This window comes from Vicugna pacos, chromosome 5, assembly GCF_048564905.1.
Source record: "Vicugna pacos chromosome 5, VicPac4, whole genome shotgun sequence".
NCBI classification, from domain to species: Eukaryota; Metazoa; Chordata; class Mammalia; order Artiodactyla; family Camelidae; genus Vicugna; species Vicugna pacos.
In genome coordinates, this window is record NC_132991.1 from 68,771,512 (window position 1) to 68,794,764 (window position 23,253).

Genomic DNA, 23,253 nt, shown 5'->3' on the forward strand with positions numbered 1-23,253 from the left:
TTTTCCTTCCATGTTGCAATCAGTGGTCATTCTCAGTAGCTACTCTTTCAAGAATAAATTTTAGAATATCCTAAAAATATTCTTTTTGTTTGTTTGCTTTGGGTTTTTTTTTTTTTTTTTGCGGGGGTGGAGTGAGAAGGGGGGTAGGTTTGTTTTTAAATGGAGGTACTGGGGATTGAACCCAGGACCTTGTGCTTATGCTAAGCACTCAGTCTACCACTGACCTATACCCCTTGCCCCCTGACCCCAAGATATACTTCTAAATGGAGATTTAATTATAGGGGTAAAGATGGATGAAGAAAAGGTGGACTGTTTGATCCAAATTTCTAGTGTTCTTAAAAAAAAAACTGACAACCTCCATAAAAACATTTCTAGCTAAGAGTTTCACATTCAAACACACTAAAGTCTTCAAAATTACGATACAACTACATATATAAACATAAACACACACTCAAAAAAAAAAAAAAGGCCAGGAAAACTATGCAGAGCAATTGGAACTCTCATACATTACTGATGACAACACAAAACAAAATAGCCACTTTGGAAACATTGGACAGTTTACCGTGGTATTCAGCAATTAACCTCCTAAGTACTCTGTGAAATGAGAACACATAAAGACCAGTATTCAAGATAAATTCATTCATATAAGCATTATTCATAGTAGCCTAAAGAATACTACTCATCAATAAAAAGAAATGAACTATAGATACATGCAACAATATGGGTAGGTCTAAAAAAAAATGCTTATGTAATTAGACACAATAGACTACACATTGTATAATTCCATATATACACACACACATATGAAATACTAGAAACAAATACAAAAATGTCTAGCACAATGAAAGTCATTTGTTTTATTTTTAAAGATAAAAAACGTAAGATATACTTCTAAATGAACAGTTGCTTCTATATTAGTTATATATATACTAATTAATAAATTAATTTCACATATATTAAATACAAAAGATAAAATTATAGAGAGAAAAAACACATCATGGTAATCTGGAGCTAGGGTTGAGCACAAGAAGCAATGATAAACAGTTAGGAGGAAAATTTTTGAGGATGATGAAATATTATTGATTGTGGTGATGTTCACACAACCATATTCATTTTCCAAAACTTAACAAGCTGAATACTTAAAAGAGTGAGTTTTACTTTATGTAAATTAAACACAAATAATGCTCAACACACACACACTCTAAACCAAACTGACAACCCATCTGTAACTTAATATCCATTACCCGCCAAAAACAAACCTCACTAAAAACATCTCCCAAGTCTAAAGTAAAATATACATGCTATTTGGTAAAATGTCATAATAATAAAGATAACCACAATATTCACATGGATATATAAGTATATGTATATTCATGCTCCCACATTTTTATTTATTTATAAGTATTTGTATATCCTAGACTCTCATTTTAAGAAATTCTTAAAAGCAAGCCCTAGGCTTTTACTACCCAGCTCTTCATTCACAAATAAATTCCTATCAAACCATTTTATTTATACAGACAACTGTATCTTTCATAATATGACCTATCCCAAAAAGACTAGAACAAATTAAATTGGGAGGAGACAGCTTATTACTTCAATAAAACACTGTGTTACTCGAGAAAGCACTGAACTGGGAATCAAAAGAACAGGTCTTCCTAATGATATAATGGAACACAGAAGTTTTGTTTTGTCGAAAAGCAAATAGGCCCAACTTTTACACTGTCAATCTATCAAGATTTTCTTTTTTGTTTAATTTTTCATCATATTAAATACAGAAAAGCTTTTTCCCTCCAGAGATTTGGTAAGTGTTCAACTTCTATTTTTTTAATTTGATTAATTTCTCCTTTAAAGTTTATTTTTTTTAGAACAGCTTTCGGTTGACAGCAAAATTGAGAGGAAAGTACAGATATTTCTGTATGCTCTCTGCCCCCACACATACATAGCCTCCCTCAATAATAAGTGAGTAGAATTGTGTATTTGTTACAAGTGATGAACCTACAATGACACATCATAATAACCCAAAGCCTACAGTTACCTTAGGGTTCACTCTTGGTGTTGTATATTCTATGGGTTTGGACACATATCTACATAACGATATGAATCCATTATTATAGTATCATAGAGTGTTTTCACTGCCCTAAAATTCTGACTTCTATTTTATTCTATTTTCTTATTGCCTGACTTTTAAAAAGAATTGTTTTCATATTATTTACCTGTATACTCCACCTGTCATTTACTTGTATAATATAAAGTGAGACTATAAATTAACTTCTACCCAAAAGCAAACTAATCTTTCCATTCCCATATATTAAATAAACCTACCTTCACCACTAAAATACAAAAAACAGTCTCTCCAACCCCCAAACCAACACCATAGGAGATTTGGTCTTATTTCTGTCACCAATCAGATTACAATGTTACTTGAAACAAATTACATAATTTCTCTAGGTTTCATTCTAAAAATCAAAAACTACATTAAATTAAACCTTTCAGGTCCCATCTAACTTGGCATCTAGGGTTATGGAATTCTAAAAATTTCTTCACAAGAATATGTACCCAAAATCTTTATTTCAAAAATAAACTAAGAAAAAATAAATAAAATGAAGACACTTCAGCGTACGAATCCAACCAAGTTCAAACTCACTAAGGAAAAACTCTCCTAAGAATTATTTAGCAAGATTTTAAGGCAATAATCCATTTTCCCTATTTGAAAGATAAGATAAAAATTTTTGTAAAGTTCTTAAATATTATTGTGAATGACAAAAACAACAAAATCTAGACTGATCAAAAAAAAAAAGATTTGAACAAAGAATTATATTTTATTTCTTTCTCTACGGCAGTAAAGTTTTCAACCAGGGGCTATCTCAGCCCCCAAGGGACTTTTGGCAATGCTTGTACACAATTTTAATTGTCACAACTGCAGATGACAGCGCCACTGGCATCTGTGGTATAGGACAGAGGTGCTGGTAAAAATTTTACAATGCACATATACTTCCTTAAGCAGAAAAACAAATCATCCGGAACAAGATATCAATAGTGCCAAGGTAGAAAAGCCCTGGTCTAAAGGTATTACAATGCAATTTATCTTCTGAGATAGTGGGCAGAGATGTATCAACAGTAGAATTAGCCCATATTTGGAAATAAAAGTAAACACAAAAGCATATTCTTTCTTAAACCAATCTGTAAAAATCTTTTCATGTGACACAACCAGGAAATTACAACAGCATTCACTAGGATGGCTATAATGAAAAAAACAACAAAAAGTGTTGGCAAGGATGTAGACTGGAACCTTCACATATTGATGATGAGAAAATAAAATGCTGCAGTCACTTTGAGAAACAGTCTGGCAGAGACTCAAAGGTTACTCATAGAGTTACCACGTGACCAAGGAATTACTCTCCTAGATACATACCCAAGAAAATTGAAAATGTATATCCACATAAAAACTTATATACAAATATTGACAGTAGCATTAGCTATAAGAGAAAAAACTTGAAAACAACCCAAATCTTCATCAACTGATGAATGCATAAACAAAATGTGATACAGCCATACAATGGATTTTAGGACAACTTTTTTTTTAAAAAATTAAATACTCATATGGAATCTCAAAGGACCCTGAATAGCCAAAACAACCCTGAGAAAGAAGGACAAAGCTTGGAAGCCACACACTTTCTGGTTATAAAACATTATAAAGCTACAGTAATCAAAACAGTATGATACTAGTAAAGACAGATATATAGGACAATAGAACAGAATAGAGAGCCCAGAAATAAACCCTCATATATATGGTCAAATGATCTTCAACAAGTGTGCCAAGACTATACAATGGGGAGAGAACAGTCTCTTCAACAAATAATGCTAGGAAAACTGGATTTCCAAATGCAAAAGAAAGAAGCTGGACCCTTCCTTATCTTATACCACATATAAAAATTAATTCAAAATGGACTAAAGAGGGAAACTGAGACCTGAAACTATAAAACTCCTATTCTGGAAAATAGTATGGAGGTTTCTCAAAAAACTAAAAACAGAACTACCACATATGATTCACCAATCCCACTTCTAGACATATATCCAAAAGAACTGAAAACAGAATCTCAAAGAGATATTTGCACACTCATTATATTTATCAGCTACAGATACTGTAACAAAATACTACAGACTGGGTAGCTTAAACAACAGAAACATTCCTCACAGTTCTGAAGGCTGGAAGTCCAAGCTTAAAGTGTCATCCCATTTGGTTCTCCAGTGTTCTCTCATCCTGGCTTGAGACAACCATCTTCTCATTATGCCTGCACATGGCAGAAAGAGAGCAAGCGAGCTCTGGTGTCTTCCTCTTCTTATAAGGACACCCTACTGGATTAGGACCTAACTTTTATCACTTCCTCACCAGCCCTATCTCCAAATACAATCACACTGGGCTGGTGAAGGGGAGTGGTTAAGACTTCAACATTAAGGGGGTTGGGGTGGTGCATGACACAATTCAGTGTGTAGCACCATGTTTACTGCAGCCATATTCATATTTGCCTAGAGATAGAAGCAACCTAAATGTTCACTGACAGGTGAATTGATAAAGAAACTGTGGTATATACATACAATGGAATATTGTTCATCCTTAAAAAAGGAAGGAAATATCATCATATACTATCACACGGATAAGCCTTGAGGATATTAGGTGAAGAGAAACAGAGCAGACACAAAAGTCAAACACTGTATGATTATACTCAAATGAAGTATCTAAAGCAGTCAAACTCACAGAAATGGAAAGTAGAATGAGTGGTGGTCGCCAGGGGCTGGGAGGGATGGAGAAATGTTTTGTGGATTTAGAGGTTTAGTCATGCAGGGTAGGGGAGTTCTGGGGATCCGCTGCACAATAATGTGCATTTGGTTGCACGCTTGCAAATTGCTGGGAGGGTGAATTTTATGTTACGAACTTCTCTACAATAAAAAACAAAGGGGGGGGAAGGAAGGGAGAGGGGGGTATGAAAGGGAAAGAGGGAGAGGGGGAAAGAATGCATGTTATAGCATGTATGAACCAGAAATAACAAATTATATAGTTCCATTTATGTAAAATGTCCAGAATAGGTGAAGACAGAGAGACAGAAATAGACTGGTAGTTGCCCTCAACTGGGATAGAGAAGTGTGTGAGAAGGGAATAGAGATTAACTGCTAAGTCGTACAGGGTTTCAGGTTGAGGGGGATCATATAATACATTTGAGCTGTAAAATCACAGAATAATTGAAATTTGAAGAGGATTACAATGTTAAGCTTCATTTAGGGTAATCCCTTTATTTATAAGAGAGGTAACCCAGATAAATTATGAGACTTCCTCAGGAACACATTTCCATCATCCTACTTTCAATACATTCTGTAATTTTTAAATGAAGTAAATTAGTGACTATTTTTAGTGTTTTTAAATTAAAAAAAGATACTTATTGCAAACAACTCTCTTACTGTCATTGCTGATTTCCCTTCAATGCAAAGGGGAGAAAAATGAAGTGAAAAGTTTGAAAGACTAGTATTATGATTATTTTATATGTGGAAAAATATATAAATACTAACAAATATTTATTTAGAATCTTAAATAAATAAACACTTTTATGATTAAAACATTCAACAAACCAGAAATAGAAGGGAACTTCCTTAACCTGATAAAGAGCATCTATGAAAAAACCCACAGCTAACATCATACTTATATGATGAGAAATTGAAAACATTAAGTTTTCCTTTAAGATCAGGAACAAGATAAAGATATTGGCTCCCCTACTTCCATTTAACACTATATTGGAGAGTCTAGGCAAAAAATAATAATAAGAAGAAAAGAAGTAAAAGGCATCCAGATTAAAAAGGAAGAAGTAAATCTATCTCTATTTGTAGATGGCACGGTCACATATATGGAAAATCCTAAGTGATCACAAAAAAACTATTAGAACTAAAAAATAAGTTCAGCAAGGTTGCAGAATGAGACCAATGTACAAAAATCAATTGTGATTTCTATATACCAGCAATGAACAATCCAAAAGTGAAATTAAGAAAACAACTCCATTTACAATAGCATCGAAAACAATGAAATTATTAGGAATAAATTAAACAAAAGAATGTATGATCTGTATACTGAAAACTACAAAGTGTCACTGAAAGCCACTGAAGAACTAAATAAACAGAAAGACAACTCATATACATGGATTATAAGGCTTAATATTGTTAAAATGACAATACTCTTCAAATTGATCTACAGACCCAATGCAATCCCTGTAAAATACCAGCTTCCTTTGCGCAAAATTGAAAAGCTAGTTCTAAAATTCATATGGAAATGTAAAAGACTCAGAATAGCCAAAACAATCTTGAAAAAGAAGAAAAAAGTTGGAGCACTCGCATTTTCTGATTTTAAAACACACTACAAGGCAACAGTAATCAAGATAGTGTGGTTTTGGCATAAAGAAAGACATACATATCAATGAAAATAGAATTGAGAGTTCAGAAATAAACCTTTACATGTATGGTCAATTGACTTTGGACAAGGATGTCAAGATTACTCAATGAGGAAAAAAGTAAGCTTTTCCAACAAATAGTTGAACTGTATATACATACACGACTGCATATCCACATTCAAAAGAATAAAGTTGGATTCCCCAACCTCACAGCATAGACAAAAGTTAACTCAAAATGAACCACTCACTCTAAATGTAAGAACTAAAACTATCAAACTTTCAGAAGACAATAAAAGCATACTTCTTGGTATCTTTGATTAGACAATAGTTTCTCAGCTATGACACCAAAAAGACTTAATAATAAAAGAAAAAAATAGGCAAATTGGACTTCATCAAAATAAAAAACCATAATGCTTCAAAGTACACCATCCAGAAAGTGAAAAGATTATTCACAGAATGAGAAAAAAATTTGCAAATTATATATCTCACAAAAGGTTACTATCCAGAATATAAAAGGAACTCTTAAATCAACATGATCCAGCAATTCCACCCCCACCATACCCCTAAGGGATATAAAAACATATTGTCACATAAAACTTGTACAAGAATATTCATAACATTACTCATGATAGCCCCAAAGTGTAAACAACCTAAATGTCCATCAATTGATAAATGGATAAACAAAATGTGTTATATCCACAATGGATTAGGCAATAAAAACAAATGAATTACTGATACATACTACAACGTGGATGAACCTTGAAAACGCTATACTAACTAAAAAGAAACCAGACAGAAGAGGTCACATATTTTATGATACAACTCTGTGAATAAGCTAAAAGCAACTGAATTCTGTACCTTAAATGGGTGAATTATATATGTAAATTGTTTCTCATAAAGCTGTTATAGAAACTATTACATGTGATTAAAAACCATTTCCATAAAATACATAATAGGTTAAAATTTATTTGCAACAACCGAAAATAGAAGAGGAAAATATATAAACAATCAGTTGAAATTCTTGAAAGAGGTAAATTTAAGAATTTTGAGGGAAGCCCCCCAAGAGATGCTAAATTACTAAAAAGAAGAATTTCCCATTTGGATGATGTGGAAAACATGGAAATAAGAAAATGCAAGCTGCATAAAGAACAATTTCTATTGCAAGACAAAATATTATACAAAGACTTAGTAAAGAGTTCTATAGCCTTATTTCTTGTAAAACTGCCAAGTCTGACAAAGCCAACTGGGGCTGACGTTATTTTCAGTACAACTGGGAAAACTACAAAAGAATACATCGTTTTCTAGGAATAGAACCATAAATAAGTTAGAATTACAAAATATTACTTAGAAAGAACCAAAGAAGTCAATTTTTCCATAAAAAGGCAGGATTTCATCCTCTGTGTAACATCTTTGATAGATGATCTACTTAAATGTTTTCAGAGCTCGATAATTCAAAAGATAGGTCATGAAATATTGCAAATCAGAATGCCAAGAACCAAATAATCTCTCTTTATCAAAATAAAATAAATTTTTCATGAAAATGCCCAATTTATTATCACTATTACAACAAATGATATGCCATTTTATAGTTAACTAACACAGTGTAAGAAATGTTCTTTTTGAATCATGAACTAGTACACACACACACACACATAAGTTAAACAAAAACTTAGGGAGATTTTATATCTGTTATCTGTTGAATCTAATAATAAAATAATGGGGCTTTAAAAAGAACAATATTGAATTTCAGCCTTTGTTAAAAATTCAATAGTCAATTCTAACAAGAAAAAAATATTAACATGAAACAACTGAAATGTCAAGACATTAATTTAGGTTAGGCCTTGGCCCTAGAGTAGAAAACCCTAGGCCCTAACCCATGGTCCCAATCAGGAAAATATTATCACAAAGAGCATCTCTATTCTCCCTCTAAAAGTTGCTTACTATCCTCTGCTCTACCACAACCACTATAATTGGACATTGCCTCTTATGAACTAAGCTTTAGTCTCAATTTCTGTTACAGGGATTCTAAATCTAAAGGCTTCAAATTTTTGTAGAGATAAATGTACATTTTTTAATGGGAAATGCCCATAGCTTTCATCTTAAAAGAAAAAAGTGGAGGCATGACAGCCACTATAAACAAAGAAACCTGAATATTTCTTCATCTTCTAGCAGAGTTGTCTGCTGTCGAGCAACTACATCATTTCTTCAAGGAAAAGGATGGCTTTAATCCAGTTAAAACCACTGCAGCTTCTCCAAAGAATATTTATTAGGTAGTGCATATAATACCAACAAAATTCACTATGAAACAAAGAAAAAAGCATCAATTCTGGCTACAGAAAGTTAACCTAACATATAAAAATACTGTTTATGATTCAAATCACTACTGTATGGATATATTAGCCGACAGGCAGTCTGTCTGACTTATGATGCCACAGTTATTGAAGAGGCCATCTCTACCTAGCCAGGAATTTAGGTGAGCCTGGAGATATTACTGGATTTTGGCAAGAACTTCAGGCAACTTTGTTCAAAAGACTAAATTTTTAGTAGTATGGAACTGGCACAAAAACAGACACATAGATCAATGGAACAGGATAGAAAGTCCAGAAATAAACCCACGTACTTACAGTGAATTAATCTACAACAAAGGAGTCAAGAATATACAGTGGAGAAAAGACAGTCTCTTCAATAAATGGTGCTGGGAAAACTGGACAGCTACAAGTAAAAGAATAAAATTAGAACATCCTCTAACACCATATACAGAAATAAATTGATTAAAGACCTAAATGTTAAGACTGGATACTATAAAACTCCTAGAGGAAAACAGAGGCAGAATACACTTTGACATAAATTTCAGCAATATTTTTTTCAAACCAGCTCCTAGAGTAATGGAAATAAAAGCAAAAATAAACAAATGAGACCTAATTAAACTTAAAAGCTTTTGCAAACCAAAGGAAACCATAAACAAAATGAAAGACAACCTACAGAATGGGAGAAAATATTTGCAAATTATGTGACCGACTAGGGACTAATTTCCAAAATATACAAACACCTCATATAGCTTAACATCAGGGGAAAAAAACAATGAAAATATGGACAGAAGACCTAAATAGACATTTCTCCAATGAAGACATCCAGGTGGCCAACAGGCACATGAAAAGATGCTCAATATCGCTAATTATCAGAGAAATGCAAATCAAAACTACAATGAGGTATTACCTCACACCAGTCAGAATGGCCATCATTAAAAAGTCTACAAATACTAAATGCTAGAGAGGATGTGGAGAAAAGGGAACCCTCCTACACTGTTGGTGCAGCCACTATGGAAGACAGTATAGAGGTTCCTTAGAAAACTGAGAATAGATTTACCATATGATCCATCAATCCTACTCCTGGGCATATATCCAAAGAAAACTAAAATTTGAAAAGACACATGCACCCCAATGTTCACAGCAGCACTATTTACAATAGCCAAGATATGGAAACAACCTAAATGTCCATTGACAGATGACTGGATAAAGAAGTTGTGGTATATACATCTACAATGGAATACTACTTGGCTATAAAAAAAGAATAAAGTAATTCCATTTGCAGCAACATGGGTGGACCTGGGTATCATCATTCTAAGTGAAGTAAGCCAGAAAGAAAGAAAAATACTGTATGATTATCACCTACGTGTGGACTCTAAAAAAAATAGAGACAAACGAACAGATTTATAAAACAGAAACAAACTCACAGACATAGAAAACAAACTTGTGGTTACCAGGGGGTAAAAGAGGTGGGACGGGGTAAATTGGTAGTTTGAGATTTGCAGATACTAACTAATGTATACAGATAAACAACAAGTGTATACTGTATAGCACAGGGAACTATATTCAATACCTTGTAATAACCTATAATGAAAATGAAAAAGAATATGAAAAGGAATATATGTATGTGCATGTTTGACTGAAACATGCTGTACACCAGAAATTGACACAATATTGTAAACTGATTATACTTCAAAAATAAAAATAATAGTTTTTTAAAAGACTAAAATTTTTAACAATTCAGAGTTACTTTCAATCCTACTGAATTTCTTTAACATCATTAAAGACTATTTGTTTCCCAGGGCTGGTGTAACAAAGCACTACAAACTGAGTGACTTAAAGAAAATATATTGTCTCACAGTACTAGAGGCTAGAAGGACTAGCAAGACTGTGCTCCTTCTGAAACCCTGGCTCTTCTAACTTCTAGCCAGCAATCTTTGGGTGTTCCTTGGCTTATAAATGGCATCACTCCAATCTTTGCCTCCATCATCACACTGCATTCTCCTGTGTGTCTGTCTTCACCTCTTCTTATAAGGACACCAGTAATTACATCAGCAAAGATCTTATTTCTTTTTATTTTTTATTGAAGTGTACTTGACTTGCAGTGTTAGTTTCAGGCGTACAGCAAAGCAATTCAGTTATACATACACCTAGTTTTTTTTCAGATTCTTTTCCATTATAGCTTATTACAAGAAATTGAATATAGTTCCCTGTGCTATACAATAGGTCCTTGTTGCTTATCTATTTTATACATAGTATTGGGTATCTGTTAATCCCAAACTCCTAGTTTATCCCTCTGCCTACTTTCCCCTTTGGTAAACATTGTTTTTTTTCCTATGTCTGTGAAAGACCCATTTCTAAATAAGGTCACATTCACAGGCATTAGGGATGGGGCAGGTAGGGGTGATAAGTCTCGAACATGCTTTTGAGGGGACAGAATTCAACCCACAATGACTATTTATCTGCTTAAATGGTTGTCCATAAGTTTATTTATTTGATGTTTATAGACCCATTTTCCTACCAGGACCATCATATAAGACTGAATACTGCTATTCCTAACCCTAGCACATAAATGCCCTTTATAAGATAGTAACCAGAATGACAAAAAAGGAAAGATGACACTATTCTCTAGAAGACCTTGAATTAATGGATATTTTAAAAACTAATCTATCTCTTTAATGTATACATCTTTAATGTAAACAAACTGTACTCGAACAAAACTTCTTAAAAGAGTGACTTTCTAATCCAATTCGAAGGACTTTTTTTAAGTCCTAACTTCCATTAATTGCCCCTAAGACATATCTGGCATTAATAACCATACATGCCCCCTTGGCTTTTACTCTGTAATTTTTAACCTTGACTTTCTTATCTCTCTGGCCACTTCTCAGTCTATTTTTCAAGCCTCTCCACCTCTATGGACTTCCTAAAAGTTGATTATCTCCAAGGTTCTATTCCGAATTCTTTTCTATTCTTTCTATATTCCATCTTTGGAATAACTCACTAGCTTCAAGTATCAGCTGTTCACTAATAATTTACAAATCTCAAACTTAAACTTTTTTCCTGACCTCCAGATTTGTTTATCAAATAACCTTTCAGACACTTTAACTTGGCAATTCACAATCACCTCACATTCAGAATTTTCCAAAATGAATTTATCATTTTCCATCTCTCCATTTTCTAACCTGTTCCTCCTCTTGTAAATGATGGGTGGGGAGGGTCGTGAGAGGGGAGGAGGATGGTAACTGAGAGGCAGTACAGTGTGAAGGCTAAGAGTATAGACTCTTAAGCCAGAATGAATTGATTTAAATCTCACCCCACAGTTACGAGTTTTGTGACTCTGTAGTTTCAGCAGTGCATGTTTCTAAAAGCAAAAGTTAAGCCAAATATTATAAGATGGCATCACTAGTCTCTACCTCTACCTATTCTCTCATCTTCCCCTGAAACTCTCCTTGAGACTTTATCAATCAATCCAGAGATCTTCATGTCTCCTAATCCTTATGAATTCTCTTCTACCATGAACACCTTCACCATCTAACTGCCCACTTCCAAAGAAAATTACATTACTAATAGCTCTAAAGATCCTGGAGTTCCCATAAAGATGGAATTTAGACATATGCCTTGCGTACCTCCAGTCTGGCAAAATCCTGAACATATTTTACCAGCTGGCAGATGGCTATATAACTTCAGCCTCAGTGGGCTATGGAATAGACTCAGGTCAAACTCAAAAACAGCAAAGTACACTGAAAAGTTAAGAATCACTATATCGGGGGAAGGGTATAGTTCAGTGGTAGAGTGCATGCTCAGCATGCACAAGTTCCAGGGTTCGATCCCCAGGACCATTAAATAAATAAAATAAACCTAATTGCCCCCCCAGAATTAAATAAATTAATAAATTGGCCTAATAGATTTTTTTAAATCACTTTATCATTTTAGTTTAAGAAAAACAGATCTGCTGCTGCCTTTGGTATGTTTTTAATTAAGGTGAAAACTTGCAAAAGCAAATGCCAACACTACACGGTAAAACGACTTAAAATATTTTAAGATCAGAATCTGAAAACCAGAATAGATGTTCACATCTGTTGCACAGTAGACAACATCTTATCTAGGATCATTTTAGAATTAACATAAAATCACAAAATGAAGAGTCAACATAAACTGTAATTACAGAAAGAACAAGAGAAGCCACGACTTACACTCAATTCATTATTATTTATGCTAATACAGGGTTTTCAGTCTCAACACTACTGGTATTTTGGACCAGATTAATTCTTTGTTGTGGGGGCTGTCCTGTGTACTGTAGAATGTTTGGCAGCATCCCTGGCTTCTACCTTGTAAATGCTAGTAGCATTCCCTAGTTATTACAACCAAAAATGTCTCCAAATATTGCCAGATATCTTGGGTGCAAAATCACCTCTGGTTTAGTACCACTGTGTTAATGGAATGAAACATCACAGTATAGAGTAACCTCAAATGACTGGTAAGAAATAATGCAAATACCTGGTATTAGATACTACTTTTTAACTTTCTACTTACATGTCAATAGGGAGAACCTTTGTGATCTGATAATTAACAGTATTTTAAACTATAAAATAAAAACAAATCCTAAAGGAATGTTCTGACTGCATGAGCCCCTAAGAAGCCTTCCCTTCCTGAAAGGCAGAGGAAGGAAACTAAATTTGTGGTTTAAAATCTACTATATTGCAACATGCTAGTTACTTTATATAATTTATTATTTCTGATGACAAAAACCCTACAATGATAAATATATATAATATTTACACATAAATAGACTACTTCTGAAAGGATATAAGAAACTATAACAATGGTTGCCTTGAAATATGAAGATAAAGAATAAGAGGTCTGGAGTAGAAAAAAGTCAGTCAAAATTAGTCCAGAAGCCCTACTTTGGCACCTACCTGACTTAAATAACCATATCATCAATCTCCTTCTATAATGCAATTAAATTCATTCATTCAACAACTCTTAAAAATCCATAAATTCACAGTATAAGAAATACAAATAGGAAACAACTCCTTACTCTCAAGAAACGTATAATCTCATGGCAAAAACAATCATGTAAACAGTGAATCACACACACACACACAAATAATTTAACAATTCTTTCAACAAATACTGAATACTCCTATAGACTTAATCTCCCCAACATTCAGTGTATCCCCTAAATTCAGTATAACCTCCAATGTGACTATATTTGGAGATACGGCTTTTAGGAGGCAATTAATATTAAATAAAGTCATACGTATGGGGTCCTAATTCAATAGCTGGCCTTATAAGAAAAGGAAGAGAAAGATTTCTTTCTCTCTCCCTATGGGCACATACCAAGCAAAGGCCATGGGGGCATACAGTGAGAAGATGGCTGGCTGACTGTAAGTCAGGAAGAGAGCCCTCACCAGAATCCAACCATACCAGCACCCTGCCTTGGACATCTATCCTTCAGAACTGCAAGGAAACACATTTTTGTTGTTTAAGCCACCCAGCCTATGATATTTTGTTATGGTAGCCCAAGCAGATTAATACAGATATATCCAATACAATATACCAGGGACTAGAGTTAAAAAGATATTCATCTTGAATTCAAGAAAAAAAAATTTGCCCTCAAGAATACCACTGTCTAATCAATGAGAGAAACAAGTTACAATGTGGTAAATGCTCTACTGGAAGAAAAGAAAAGAAAAAAGAAAAGAAAAAAAAGGAAAAAAAAAAAAGAGGACACAGACAAGCCTAACACTGCCTCAACCCTAAGGAATGTCAAAAAAATTTTTTTAAATGTCCACATCCCAGAACTGTAGCTTGAGCTGAACTGTGATAGAAAAGTATGGATTCATAAGGCAGACCAGGATAGAAGGAAATTCCAAGCAAGGGGGAAATTCCAAAAGCAAAAGCTTGAAGAGAACGTGTTAAGTTCCAGTAACCATAAACAGTTCAGTGTTGCTGGAATGCAGAGTAGGGAAGGGAGAGTAGTAGGAAATGATGCTGAAAATGTAAGCAGGAACCAGATGATGGATGTGCCATGATAAAGAGTTTGAACTTTATTTTGTGGGCCACACGGAACCACTGAAGAATTTTAAGCAGGGGAATAAAATGAACAGATTTGTATTTTAGAGAAGCACTCTGGCAGAGTATGAAAAAGAGCCTGGGGGATGGAGAAGAGAGGCATTTTACTAGTTAGAAAGCTACTGCCATAATCCAGAGAGAAAAATGATAAAGGCAGAAACTGAGAGAAATAAAGAGAAGAGTATGGATTATAGAAATATTTATGGGGCCAATGAAACTAGCACAGGCCTTGAAGCCACACACAAAAAATTTAACATTTAACCTTAGCCTCTTTAAACCTAGTTCCCTCACCTGTATAATGGAAATAAGAAAAATCCCTCAAGGGTTAAATGTACGAGTTAAGAAAATAATTTCTGTATGCTATATAAGCTACAATTATTTCTAGATGATGTTAATTTCCTTAGAAATGATAGGAGTACCTTGGTGTCTAGTTAAATGGTCTGGTGGAAACAGGTGTGGAAGTCAAGAGAATAACCAAGAATCAAAGATCACCCCTGTATTTGTGGCCTAGGAAATAGGGTTAATAGTGTTGTCAATAACTGCGCCAGGAAATAAAGTAAGAAGAATGGTTTTGGAAGGTAAAGTGCCTTGAAGTAAATAGAATGCTATGTGCATATGCTAAGACTTCTAACTAGAGACCTGAAGAATGAGGGAGGATTTGTGATGGACCCAAAAAAAGTCAAGTAAGATATCAAGGGGTACAATGGCAATTCGAGAACAAAATCAACAAAACCACAGAAATAGGAACTATATAAATCATTAAATCCTAATGAACTATGAACTACAGAGTGACTATAGGTATGAGGGAGAGAGAAGGGGGGGATGGACAGATTGTGGGGGAGAGAGAGAGACTGGGGAAGATTAGACTGCTCAAAATATGGAAGAACTGTAGTAGGAATTGATAGGCGAGTGAAACAATAAAAGATATTGCTTACAGTGATGCAGTGGAGACATAATAAAATTCTTCAACAGAAAAGTTCTATGAAAATGGAAATAAAGATGCAAGTGAAATGAAGAAATCAAACTATCTCACAGAAATAACATAGGAATGAAAAAATTTTAAGGCTCTGAGGATAATGAAATCTTGTTATAGGCCCACTTCTTTATTTTCTTTACTTAATAATTGCCAACTAAAGAATGTCAAGACCCATCTGGTTCTACAAAAATTAAGTCACTAGCCTCTGTAGTCACTGACTTTCAACATATCCTGAAAGGAACTCTGAAGGAAATCAGATAGAATGAGGCACTCTGTGCTTTGGGAAAACTAGCGTAACAGGCCTCCACATTATTTTCAGGAGAAAATTTTATGAGCCCAATTGTTGCATCTTCCCATACTTAGAAAAGCACTAAAATTGTTAACTGAAATATATGTTCCTAGTGACTAGCAGCAACCTTCTACTGAGACGTGTGCTTGACTGCACATACTCCTTCTCCAAAACAACCTATGTGCTGACCTCCCTAATCTCTTCAGAGCAGTTCCTCAGAGCTGTCTTCCAGGCTACATCCTCAGTAATTCCACAAGTAAAACCAGAACTCACAGCTCTTATGTTGTGCACTTTTATTTCAATCGACAAAACTTTATTTTGATAATGAAACCCTGTTTAGGCCTACATCTTTACTTTTAACTTAACTTTATTTTGGACCCACGAATGTATTATATGCTCACTATAAAATTTACATTGCAGAAATACACATCTAATTAACTACCAAATGCAATGAATTTTACCTCAAAATATCTCTAGACTTTGTCTATATAAATTAATCTCCATCCAACACACCACCTTAAGTATAGGCTGTCATCATCTTCTGCCTGAACAACTTCGACAGCTCCCACTGGTTCCTCCACATCCTCTCATAATGTAGTCTCTAATTTTACTTACACATGCACGTAGTAATTTAAAAGTTTACCAGGACATATACTTAAAAGTCTCCCCTTCAGCCTAGTCTCAAAGCCATTTACTTCCTCTCTTTATCAGTCAAAATAAACTAGATTATGTGCAGCAACAATCTCAAAATCTCAGTTGTCTTAAACAACAAAGGTTTCTTCCTGGCTCTCGCTCCATGGTCAGTGGGCAAGCTCTGCTTATTCCAACTCAGAGCCTAAATGCTGTATTATTTCCAGCCACAGCATTTAATTGCTAATGTAAGATCCTCTGGAATTTTTTTTTAAATCTTCTTTTTGGCATTTCCTTAACTAATCATGCATCTTTTCAGATGTTCATTAACCATCCTGATTCCCTATTTCGTGAACTGCCTATTCAAATTCTTTCTCATTTTTCCTTTGAATTGTTAGTTTTTTTTAAGATGTTTTTCATATTTTGGGTAATAATCCTTACTTAATTTTATACGTTACAAATGTCTTTTCTCAACCTGTAGCTGCTTTTTTGACTTTGTGATATCTCTTGTTCTACAGAATTTCTTAATTTAGTGTAGTTGTTATTTATTAATTTTCTTTTATTATTTGTTGCTTTTTCCTTTAAAAAAAATCCTTTTCTAGACCAAGGTCTTAAAGATATATATTTCCTTTTAGTTTTTCACACATGGATTTTTTTTCCACGTATAAGTGTCACTTTTGGATCATTTCTAATGAACTTCCTTAGTATTAGATTCCCCCCCACACACCTTCCGTATGTTTTGAAATTTGAGTTTGCAGTCTCAGGCTTTTGTTTGTTCTCTCTTTCCTCCAATTCCCACTCATCATCTCCTCTCCAGGATATTTTCAGGTATTTCCCCTTGATAACTATCCTGCTCACAATCCAAAACTAGGTCCTTTAATGTTATTTTGAAACTCCAACTCTGCAGAGATATTGGGGATGCTGCAGATCCCGTCACAGACTGAGTGACTTTGACTAAGTTCCTGGTCATAAGGTTGAGTGTCTTCATTCTCATATTCCTCAGGTGCACAGATCATGAAAAAATAAAAACTTTTAGAAGGAAGAGGCTGTTGTCTTTCTTGCCTCCTTTCAAGGAGAGAGAATACCTGGGTTCGAGCAGGGAGCCTGAGTCTGATCCTGCCACATGGTCACTTTTGGACCCTGTTAACTCTACAGGAACCTATAGTTTGGGCTCATCATTGCCAACTTCCAGAATTCGGCTATGCACAACACTTGCTCTTCTTTTTCAAGGAGATGTTAAACTTGTTTTTTAGCTTAGGTATGTTATCTTTGAATATTGTATCTGTCAATGGTGTTTTTGAAACAGAAGTCACATAACAAATCATGAAGTTTGAAGCATCTTACTAACAGTCCGAGTCACCATCTGGTCTTCATATCTTTGTAGCTACTTTCTTGCTAGTATCTAGCTCCTTATCATTATTATTTTATAACAATATACAAACTTCATTGATGATCAGACACTGGAAATGGCAACTTGAAGAACTCTGTACAGAATACCTGAAATTAGCTACAGGTTAAGACAAAAAGCAGCTGTCATTCACAAGTTTCTTTGAAAGTGTTTTCTGCTTTTTGAAGTAAGCTTAAGAGAAATATTTAATGAACATTAAAATGACAATACATGTTACTTCTCCCACTCCTGCTTTCCCAGTATCTATGAATCTTAGTGGAACTGTCTCTTTTTTTTTTTTTTTTTTTTTTTTGAGGAAGGGGTGGCAAAAGGGGTAAGTTTCTTATCTGTGGCTGAACTCTGGTGCTACTCACCTGCCTATCTCTAAATCCCTAAAATTCCCCTCTTCTAAGCACCTCTCAGTATTAAAAACTTACTTAAAAACTTGTAAAAAGGGAGCAGCTTTACTATAAAAATACTAAAAGTACTAACATACAGACTTAAGATTATGGGGGAAAAAACCTTCACTGATAGGTAACTATGTCTACAAATACACTATTGCTCAGTTTTAAAAGAAAAACACTTTTCTTTCTTTAAATGAAGCTTGGTAATATTTTTTTCTCCTAAATTGGATCTCATATATTAAAAAACAATTACTAAACATAGCATTTAAAATTCTTAACCTTCCATAAATTTTTTTTCTTACTCCATGAAAGATGTATGGTTACAACGACATATTCATAATTGCCAGCAGGCGCCATCCTCCAACTTAAATCTAGAAGGCTTAATTGGAAGCAATGTTTGAAAGGAGTCTGCACCTGTAAGACTAAGCAGTATGTTTCTGTGTACAAATGAATTTTATTAACTGTGCTATACTATTTAGTAAAAATCTTCCCTTCAAGCTTAATTTTGCAATTGCTCAATATTTCTCTGGATATATGTATTTTAAATGGATGTTTGACCTTTCAGTCATCAGGGATTAGTCTTTTGTGTTAATTTTTTCTTAGTCTCTTATTTTTATTTTTTTGTGAGATACAACCTAATTCCTCTGTTTATGGTAAGCAGTAAGCAGCATTAGGCAATTAATTAATCAAATCTACCTCTAGGAGAAAAACAGAAGGGTTAAGTAAGTATTTTAATGGAAATCTTCTGATTTCTTCTGAAAGAAGAAATGCATATCTTTCCTTTCCTTTATTTAATAAAGCTTTTTCTAATTTCTCACTGTACTTTCCAGAAAACAAATAATAGTGAAAAGCTTGACTTAAAAAGATACTGTTTTCTTCTGGAGATATCAGACACTCTAAACATAAGATCTTACTGAAAGGAATCAACAAAAACTACCCCAAAAAATTTATCCTAAATAGTGTATGTCACTTTAAATAAATCAATCACTGAAAAAAAGTATTTAAATTGTTAAAACAAAAAAGTACATGACGTTGAATTTTACCTTAAGATCAAGGCAATTTAATTTTCAAACAGAAAGATGTGAGGGGAAAACTTACTGTTTCTGCACTCTAACTGAATGCCAAGACACATTCACATGCTCTTTATATTATTTTTCTTACACGAAGCAGATAGTATAATCTAAAAATACATTAATAGTACGTTTAAGATATGATACAAAACAGAGATAGTTATCATATACATACACACACACACACACAGAGTTGATTCTTGTATGTTCCATAAAACTGCTGCAAACACTGAATTAGCAAATATTGAACACTTAAGGGAAATACATGGTTTGGTTCTGACAGCCTCTGGTCACATTTTCATCAACCAATCAACAAATAACATTGTTTTATGTGTGTGTGTCTGCTAAAAGAAAAGTTATTTAATATATATCATTGATACATTAACATTGAACTCATGGCCAATAGCACAATAACTCATGCCTGAATGAAGTTTATCTAATATAAGTTTCTCCATAAGGAGAAAAGCCTTTTTTGCATTCAGGAACACCAGACAACATTTCACCACTACATTTGTGAGCCATTTTAAACAGTGAAATCACCAACAAAAAGCACAAAAATGAGAAAATGTGGCACTATACAGACCACGGAAAGGACACTTGTTTATAATATAAGAACTGAAACAAGACAGCGCACTGCTTTGTTTGACCTCAACTGGTAACATTCGTATCAGATGACTCAAATTTTTCAAAGCTCTGCAGATGTCCATAAGTGACCACAAAAGTGCCACAAGTATCGACTTTGGGATTACGAACAAATTTAGTGAGTAGGCAAATTTACAAATACAGCATCTACCAATAATGAAGATCAACTGTTTGTATACTTACACACATAGGCAAACATGGTATACAGTACACATGTAAAAAGTAGTTTTCCTCTTCCTGCTTCAATTAAACTACCAATGAAATAGTAATTACTGAAGATACTGGATCCACTACAGATACAAAAACACAGAAAAAAAAGTTTGCAACAAAAATTTTTTTACATAGTGTGGTTAGTGATTATATAAACTCTAGTTTTCCTTCAAGATTTATTAGCTCCTGATTTTTTTAACATTTCAAAACTAACAATTCTTGCCTGTATTTTTATTGAGAATTATTGGTGCCAAATATGTTATACTGTGAAAGTATGACAACACATAACTTAATAAGTGATAATAGATTGGGTTACTATTCCCACCATAGTAAAAGTATTGCTATAGCCTCCAGCAAATGAGAAAATACATGAGAACACTATGAATACTATAAAATACTACTAAAATTCAAAGTGATAATATTTGATCTTGGCAAAGTTCCCCAAGATATAATGGATATTTTTAAATATGACTTCAAGTAAAATAGTAAAAATTCAACACATGCATTCTAGGCTAAAGGGCAGAAAACTCTTTCCATTTAGCAAAAAGCCAATAGGATAGCAGCACTGTTATAAATAAGCCATTTCAAAATGAGGTTAGTATGTAATAGGGGAGCCTGAAATGGGGTTCCTGGGTTATGGAGGTAGTGGGGGAAACATGTGTTCATTTCCATAGACACTTATATAACATTTTAGCAAGTAAAATATGTTGGTCCAGAAAACTGTCATTTGTATACCTAGGCAAGTTCCATCTCTTCAAAGATGAAGCCAAAGGTATTTGACAGAAAGGTACCAACAAAGGACAATTTTAGTCATATTACACAATATTAGTAATACATAAATTATGGAATAATAGTTATATTCTAATGATCTATCTTTGGACCCATACTCTAAGGTGAAGAGTACAGTTCTGAGTTACTGGTCATAAATGTTATTTGTGATATTGTGTTCAAAACACTCTAATACAAAACATGGAATCTTTGCATATTGAACATTTTAAGCTCAATGTTAAGAAGGAATCTAAGAAATGGCATATGCGGAAGAACTTTCTGACATCCCCATGTCCCCTGAAGTAGGTCATAAAACCCTCATGTGAACGGTACCATACCTCTACCTTATCTCCAAAGACAGAGGGATACCAAGAGGAATCCAAAGGAACAGATCTTGCTATTTCCCCCAGTTTGCTACCTTTACTCATGTCCTTTTGTCCTATCACATTTTCTTACAATTTTCCACTCTTCTTCAAACCTAGTATAAAAATGTTCAGGCTTATCTGCTTCTTTGGTCTTTATTTCTTTATGAAAGCTCCTGTGTCATGTAAAACTTATATCAAATAAATCTGTATGTTCCTCTGATGTTAATCTGTCTTTTGTTACAGAGCCCCAGCCAAAAACACAGAAGGGTAGCAGGAAAAAAACACTTTTCTTCTCTACAATATTAATCTCTTTGTAACATGTGACAGTCTCAATTTAAGATTTCAAGTTAAATATAAGGTAAGTCTATGTAAACAAGGATAAAAAACAGAAAATGAAGTAAATCGAGAATTCAGTATCTATAATAATTCTTGCACCAGTGTTAGAAATTGTTAAATCAGTAACATACTGGGGGACACCTAGATTTGTAAGAATTAGCACCAAAAAGAAATCTTTTAAAAATTTAATATTGGGAAGATCACTCTCCTGCTATAGAGATACCATCCCAAAGCACAAATTTTTTCAATAGCTTTAATTTTAGCCATCTTAAAATGACACAGAGGCAGCACAAAAACACCTCTAAACATGTTCAAGTACAGATACAAGGGAAGCCATCTTATAAAGTACACGTTCACCTAGGTAGGATTTTATTATGTCTAATTTACTGATAAAATTTTTTGTGTGTTTTCAGAATAAACATGAGGGCTGAAAAAGGATTTCAAGATTCTCGTAGAACAATGTCAAAACTTCCACTTCAAAACTCTTGACAGACAAATCTCTAGAAATTTCTTGGCTAGCCTCTGTTATATTCAGAGAATGCAGAAATTTGTGTTTAGCTTCTCTGAGCTGAACCTCTCTATCTTGCTCAACACATCCCACAGAAGTTCCCTCCAGCTTGCTCTCTCCTATCCCTGTCTTATTTTAAAACTTTCCTAACTCTGTCTAATCATCCTGAAATCTCTGAACCAAGTTAAAGACTCCCAAATTTCCCCACAACCTCTAACCATTCTACCTATAGATCCTAGTCACTAATCTCATCTCTTTCACTGACAGGGCTCAAACATCCAAACATTCTTTCTTCTCACCTATTTTCTTTCTGTACTCGAGACACAGCATCACTCCTCTCCAAGTTGAAAATATCCTCATCCGCAATGATTCTGGACAGAGGCTTTTGGTTTTTGACTCAAATGTAAAGGCTCACTCTAAAGCTGGATTTATCTTTCTTTTCTTATGTCTTAAGGCTTTTCTCAAGTCAGGGAGTTTCTTGCTTTAGATTCAAAGGTTTTATTTCCTAATTCTTAAGGGGCAGAAATGTTTAAAATCATGATTATATGAACAAAATACTTAGGCAGAAGAAAGAACATCTTTCATGACAATTTGAAAGTAAGATTTGTCAAGGATGAATGAATCTGCCTAAAGAATTAACTGAAATTTAGTCATAAGTTTTGGAGACTTCATCATTTCATTACCTAAAGAACTCCTTCTACCATCTTATTAAATATTTTTAGAATTATAAGACACATACCTGACTTTTCAACATTTTCATTTAGAAAATTTTAAATTTATTGAAAATTTGCAAAAATACTACTATTTAATAGTTAATACTTAAGGTTAATTGTTTTTATATAACCTTAACCCAGCT

The 23,253-nt window shown here is 33.9% G+C and overlaps 1 protein-coding gene and 1 pseudogene across 3 annotated transcripts in view; one reads left to right on the top strand and one right to left on the bottom strand.

Moving 5' to 3' along the window:
• The window catches only part of BMPR2 (bone morphogenetic protein receptor type 2), a 154,111-nt gene that overhangs the window by 90,018 nt on the left and 40,840 nt on the right, over nucleotides 1–23,253 (bottom strand). Inside the window, exons 1-2 of one of the 2 annotated variants that reach the window (XM_072961452.1) lie at nucleotides 22,697–22,755; nucleotides 20,394–20,500 (exon numbers count right to left, since the gene is read on the bottom strand). The exons of the other annotated variant lie outside the window; for it this stretch is intronic. Coding sequence (XP_072817553.1) covers nucleotides 20,394–20,409 — 16 coding nt within the window. The 5' untranslated portion in view covers nucleotides 20,410–20,500; nucleotides 22,697–22,755. Of the gene's footprint in view, nucleotides 1–20,393; nucleotides 20,501–22,696; nucleotides 22,756–23,253 lie in introns of those variants that run through there. 2 annotated transcript variants of the gene reach the window in all.
• Nucleotides 21,446–23,253, top strand: part of LOC102537723 (prefoldin subunit 6 pseudogene) — a 31,736-nt pseudogene continuing 29,928 nt past the window's right edge. Inside the window, exon 1 of the transcript XR_012072995.1 lies at nucleotides 21,446–21,490. The product of XR_012072995.1 is annotated as a prefoldin subunit 6 pseudogene (transcript). The remainder of the gene's footprint in view (nucleotides 21,491–23,253) is intronic.